General features: G+C 39.6%; 1 protein-coding gene across 1 annotated transcript in view; it reads left to right on the top strand.

Moving 5' to 3' along the window:
• The window catches only part of hpn (hepsin), a 24,214-nt gene extending 19,982 nt beyond the window's left edge, over nucleotides 1-4,232 (top strand). The window contains exons 9-13 of the mRNA XM_080425899.1: nucleotides 62-156; nucleotides 922-1,017; nucleotides 1,512-1,654; nucleotides 2,340-2,504; nucleotides 2,754-4,232. Coding sequence (XP_080282025.1) covers nucleotides 62-156; nucleotides 922-1,017; nucleotides 1,512-1,654; nucleotides 2,340-2,504; nucleotides 2,754-2,798 — 544 coding nt within the window. The 3' untranslated portion in view covers nucleotides 2,799-4,232. The remainder of the gene's footprint in view (nucleotides 1-61; nucleotides 157-921; nucleotides 1,018-1,511; nucleotides 1,655-2,339; nucleotides 2,505-2,753) is intronic.
• Nucleotides 4,233-6,688: the final 2,456 nt, after the last annotated feature.

The following is a 6,688-nucleotide window of genomic DNA, read 5'->3' as shown; positions in this document are numbered from 1 at the left end:
ATGTTTCGTAGACCAGAGTCAGCACAACAAAGGCTCCTTTTATCCAACATAATGATACCAGGAAATATCAGGACAGGACTGACTCTTCCCGCTATCCCTGTGTCACTGTCCCTCTGTCCTGGAGTCCCCAGACCCTTATAGTGAAATATCAACATGGTAATAATCAGAGAGAGGCGAGGATTCTCCATCCTTTGTCTTTTAACACAGGCACTGAGGCACAGGAACTATGCTATAGATTTGGTCATTTCTTGACAAGGGAACAACCAGCATGTGTCATGTTAAAGTCCCCTTGTACCTGCTCACATGAGAAATCCTTTTAACTTTATAAGCTGTTCACCCATTGATTACTTTTGCTAAATTAATTGCAACAATTAAAAAAATGTCTGCAGTGATTTATTTATTGACATTGATTTTATCTTCATTTGACATTGATATTTATAATGAGACAGCATGTGGAGCTATATGTGGTTAGTGGTCTAGGTACTGTTATTAATGTACCGACCAAACATTTGCATTATCCTGAATAACACATACTGAAAAGTACATTGCATTTCTCCTCTCATTTCTGTCTTTGTGGGGTAGATCACATTATCACTGTTAGTTAGTTTCACTGTTCATTCCTAATTCCATTCCTCTGTGTGTGTGTGTGTGTGTGTGTGTGTGTGTGTGTGTGTGTGTGTGTGTGTGTGTGTGTGTGTGTGTGTGTGTGTGTGTGTGTGTGCGTGCGTGCGTGCGTGCGTGCGTGCGTGCGTGCGTGCGTGCGTGCGTGCGTGCGTGCGTGCGTGCGTGCGTGCGTGCGTGCGTGCGTGCGTGCGTGCGTGCGTGCGTGCGTGCGTGCGTGCGTGCGTGCGTGCGTGCGTGCGTGCGTGCGTGCGTGCGTGCGTGCGTGCGTGTGCACACTGCTTGCGTGTCTGTGTGTAGAATACATCCAGCCTGTCTGTCTGCCAGCCTATGGTCAGAGACTGATAGATGGACAGATGGGGACAGTAACTGGCTGGGGAAATGTGGGATACTATGGTGAGTCCATCAGTGTCTCATAAGACTTCCAGACCGTTGCAAATACTGCTGACTATGGAGTTTGACCTTTTCCATCCTATATTGCTTGCCAACGCTGAAGCACCTTGTGTTTGCACTGTATAAACACCCGTGATTCTAAAGCCTTTTAATTTCAAGGACCCCCAGTTTGATATACATTAGGTCACAGACTCTGACTCTGAGGATTCTGACATTTCTGATTCTGACTTTATGCTATTTTTTATCTCTGAGACCCCAATCTGCAGAGTAAAGTAAAATCCTTTAATTTAACTCTCAGAGGGTACAAATGGGAACAAATGGACCTGTAAGGGTTGATTTGGTTCCTAACTATCAATCATTTAGCTCGGGACCCCCTGGAACCCCTCCCCCAAGGACCCCTGGGGTCCTCGGACACCACTTTGAGAACCACTGGTCTAAATCTATTGCTGCTGTGTACACCTCGTATAGTAACTGGATGTAACGTTCCTCACTCCCAGGTCACTTGGCTGATGTCCTGCAGGAGGCAAACGTCCCCATCATCAGTGATGCTGTCTGCAATGCCCCTGATTACTATGACAACCAGATCACCACCAGCATGTTCTGCGCGGGCTATGAGAAAGGTGGCACAGATGCCTGCCAGGTCAGTGTGTGTGTGCAATGTGTATTTGTACACTTTCAGGTTTGTATGTAGTACAGTACAATGCTGTATGTACTGATAACTGTGGGTTTCTAATTGAGTAATGCATCTTGTTGCAAACGAAAGGTATTATTGAATAAAAGATAAAACATTTTGGCGATTACCGTAGACTCTGTTAACATTTAACGTATAAGATTAGCTTTTAATAGGGAGAACCTCCTTCCTTCTCAACTCTAGACGATTGAGACAAGGTGGAGTTGGGGATGGAGGAGGGTTGCTCCTTGCTTGCTGTAAAGAGAATAACGGGGTCAGAGGCAATGATATTTAAAGGCGGAGTCCAATCGCCTGATTGGCTGACTGTAGATTGGCTAGAAGTACTCACACTTCAAGCTGAGAATGACAGGATGTTTGTGAAGCATCCCCAGCAATAAATATGAAAGTGAGAGAGAGAGAGATCTTCTGTATTGAACTTACTCTTAGAGCTAGATGTGTGTGAACCTGAGATTATAATCTGAATGCCAGTGTGTCTGATGCATGTTTTATCAGTTTATACTGTATGTATTCCCTATTTATATTTCTGAATCCCAGATATGTGCCTGAAGTGCCTTGGATGTTCCTAACATAGCGTATGTGCACCTTTCATTTGTGCTGTGTGTATGTGTGTCTGTGTGTGCTTGTACGTATGCAGGGAGACAGCGGTGGTCCCTTTGTGGCAGACGACTGCTTCTCTAAGACCAACCGGTATCGTCTGCTGGGGGTGGTGAGCTGGGGAACAGGCTGTGCCATGGCCAAGAAGCCTGGTGTCTACACTAGAGTGTCGCGGTTCCTGCCGTGGATATCTACCGCCATGAGGGTGAGGGGGTTGGGGTTGTATGGGTAGAATACACACACATTCACACATTCAGAATGACACTCAACAGAATTCTAATTTTTGCATCGTTGTGAATACTGAGAATACTGCTTAGAGAAGACTGTGATAAAGAGAGCAAACATATACTGTATACCTGCATTCTGTCTCATGCTCAACCTTATGTGCTTAACTTTGTAGAAGCACCTCAATCACTTTACTTCAACATTTTCTCTTTTTTTTCCTGCCCTGTAGAACCACCACAACACACCAGGTGTGATCAAGCTGGGTCGGACATGAGAACAGGAAAGCACTTCTTTTTATACTTTTCCTGCTCTTTGAGGACTATCAATGTGGAGGGGATGAGATACATAGAGATGTATTTGCTGGAGGATGAGAGAAGTTGGCCTCCCTTCACTGCCTGAAATGGATAAAACAATATGGACTATGGAATAGTCCAAGAGGGCTTACAGAGAAAGAAGCTGATTATTCCCCTTAGTAAATCAATATTGTATGGGAGAAAATGTGTAAAATCCAACATCTTTATTGACAAGAATGCATATATGTGTAATACATGAACATATTTGTAGGTATCTGTCAAAAGGATTAAACACAAAAAAGCTTGAGAGATGATTTCCATTGCGGTTCTTTGGTGACCATCTCTGCTGACCACCCCCTTTTTTTAAAGGTATACCCACTGGTTATACGTTTGTGCACTTCACCAGGGAAACACACAGCTCTGACTCATTGTCAAACAGTTCAAATTACATACTAGTTACTATTTAACAGCTTTCAACAGTTTGAAGATGAATACAAGTAAAATGCCAAACCCTCTGCTCCATTTACAGTACGATGTTGATATTTCAGAATGTTTTATGATGTATGTTGTTATTTTTGCGGGTTATGTATTATGAGGTTGTAGATATAGACAGTGTGTGATGACATAGCTTTGGTCTGTGGCGTGCTAGGATTTGATTGTCATGTGTCTATGACAGTGGTACACGATAGTCCTACAATTAGTTCTTTAACTGTAGACTTTGTTTTTAATAAAACCATCTGAAATGACTTACCTGTGGTCAGGTTTTTTAAAGCAAATTGAGAAAGAGTTGCAGTTTAACAAATTAAAAATACATTTCACAAAATTCACATCTCCCGTTAAAATGTCACATTAAAAGTACATTCTTAAAACAATATTAGAGATGCTAGAATCATATCAATATGGATGATTGTGCTCATGATATCTTGCTGATTTAAGTTATTATTTTTGCTGACATTCCCGCCTTAAATTTAGTATCATGACAAAATAAATGTTATGAGTGTAGAACATATCAAACTTTACACAGATATCTCAATTTGTAATAGCGTCATCTAGCTACTTATGAGGCTAATGTATTCAGTGACATGAAACAGAGACAGACTGTGTATCAATACATCTACAGTTGACGGTTACAGTCCATGTACTGTAACCGTCAACTGTAGATGTATTGATACACAGTCTGTCTCTGTTTTTTTCTTTGCCTTTTTATTGTTATTGTATGTGCTGAACTGATGTTTTTACAGTATTTCGTTTTTGTAAATATTAGTCATATATTTGTTTTATGTAAGACATTGTGTTTACAGGTCTTTAGATAATCCATCAATTTAAATCCCAGGTGTTCAATAACAATGAAATGTTCTCATCAAATGTAGTATTCACAACAGGTTTTGTAAAATCTTGTTTATAGCCTGCTTATGAAATATGGCCTACTATCAACTTGAGTTACAAACTACATATAGTAATTTTTTTATTTGTAAACTTTGTTTTATTGGTTTTTCTGCACAGATATGTGCCTTAGGGGGAAGGGGAAATACGTACAGTCTTCACATTGAAGGAACTACAACAAAGGGAACTAAAAAACAGAACAAAAAACAAAACCAAGACAAAGACAAAGCAACAACAGCAAAGCAACAAGAGAAACAATAAAACAATCCATCCCATCTCTCATTACTGTACTACATACAGTAATGAGAGATATGAAGATTCTCCATAGCCATTTATTATGGGATGTTTACTCACTGTAAATAATTGGGGCAATATCACAGATAAGAGACAAACACTTATTTCTTGTTATTGATTGTAGGAAACGAAACGAAGCAAGAGTTCATTAATCCAGATCTAACTGTTCAAGGATGTAAAAAATAGTAATATCAAGGTGGTGGCATTCCCGCTTGAAAATGAATTTCAATTCCCATGGAGAAAATCCACATGTTCAAAAGTATATCTTTGAGTATTTTGGTATTGATTCAGATGACTGCGGTACATGAAGGCATGGGTTAAAATGTATCAATATCTTTACCATAAAGAGCTCAAAAGAGACCACTACTTACGATATTGAGGGAGCTGTCCATTCACAGTTTGACTACAATATCTGGTACATACTACAGTGAGTGATTGTACTAAAATGTCAAATAATGTTCAGCCTCCATTTAAAACAATGTGCCTTTCTTTGAATTATTTGTTCAAGAAGAAGATATATTATTGTTACTGATCACAACAGTTCATTGTAAAATGTAAATGTATAAGTTGTATGTATTGAAATAAATTCTTAATTTAAAGACTTATTGTAATAAGTGCTATTGTCATAGTTGTGATGTATTTCCTGTAGCCTACTTGCACAATAGCTACTTGGTTCAAAGCAATCTCAAACTCAAGAAAAAGAGAGCAGTGGTGCAACTAATACCAATGTCAGTTTAATTCATGCCCATAGTTACCACTGTAAATACACCGGTGTCATGACCTCTGTATTTGTTCTGTGAAGTCTGAGGTTGAAGCAACCTGGTACACCTCCTTTTTTTTACTACAGTTTTAATGAAACTTTAACCGCTGCTTTGCATGATATTTCAGTGTTTTAGAGAAGTACTGTAAGAGGGAGACCTAAGCTATTGTAACTTTATTGTCACTTTACTTGTCAAACAAGTAGCAATGCACTGCGGCAAGATAGACAAACAACAATAACTGGTGCCAAAACACAATGAAAGTGCACCTACAATATAAGTGTAAACATGAAAAAACAAGTACATAGATTATATATTTACAGCCACTACAAATATGTTCAATCCATTCCCATATGCATCAAACTCAACTCACACCATAAATGCATTTAATGATAAAGATACGTAATGATGAAGATAGCAAGCATTGCCTACACAGTACACATGCATGATTTAATATATTAAAAAAAAAAAAATTGTATTTAACCAATATTTTACATGTTGATGAATGGTTGTGCTCTGATTGGTCAGGACTAATGACTGGCTGGCAAACTCAGTTGCCTTTAGCCGTAGAGTAGATCACAGAATCAGCTTCTTGTCCCGAACTGCTGAACCTGTGTAAAGGCAACACAGGGTTAAGCAAACTTCTTAACTGGGCCCTATTTTTATAAAAGAAAAACATGAATAACAAAAGATAATTTGGACCACAATCAAAGGGTGGGTGTATTCTTTTTTTAATTGGTCCATTCGGACGTTTTGTGTCCAGAGGGGCATTTAAAAGTACAGTATGCTTTTCCTTAATTTTTTGTTTTTTTGAGACCACTGGAATAATGTTTTCAGACAGAAATAAGAGTATAAGCCTGTGATGTACTTGGCAAAATTAAAATTAAAAAAACGACGAATTTGAAGTACCGGCTTGCCCCTCCGGACAGATGTGAAACGTCCGGAGGAGAATGAATGACCTCCTCTCAGAGGGGTCCCACATGATTTTTTTGGGGGGAGGGTCTCCAGATGACAGTGAAGTGACAATTTAAGGACATTTAAGACCTTTTTAATACCTCAAAAAATAAAGAAAGAAAAGAAACTAGAAAAAGTGCTGCTCGGAGCACAGGTCTCCGCCAGGTCAGGTACGTTATTGTGGCCTCCTGGTGGCGTTATAATAGGCCAATGTGAAAAGGGTGCCATTTCTTCTTAGGCCTTTCATGGCAATCAGACACTGCATTCATGATTTGAGGCATTTTGTTCCAAAAATGTGTTTTGTTAGATTAGACCTGCTGGTGGCGCTATAACAGGCCAATGTGAAAAGGGTGGCATTTCTTCCTCGGTCTAGTGGGAATGTACGTGTGAAATTTCACAGAAATCTGCGTTCATGATTTGAGGCATTTTGTTCAAAACGGACCAATCCTGCAAACTTTGGAAGCCAACCTTAGCCAACGAGG

The sequence above is a fragment of the Gymnoscopelus braueri genome, assembly GCF_963280865.1.
Source record: "Gymnoscopelus braueri genome assembly, chromosome: 4".
Classification (NCBI taxonomy): Eukaryota; Metazoa; Chordata; class Actinopteri; order Myctophiformes; family Myctophidae; genus Gymnoscopelus; species Gymnoscopelus braueri.
The sequence above is the reverse complement of the archived record's forward strand: the minus strand, read 5'-3'. Positions and strand labels throughout refer to the sequence as shown.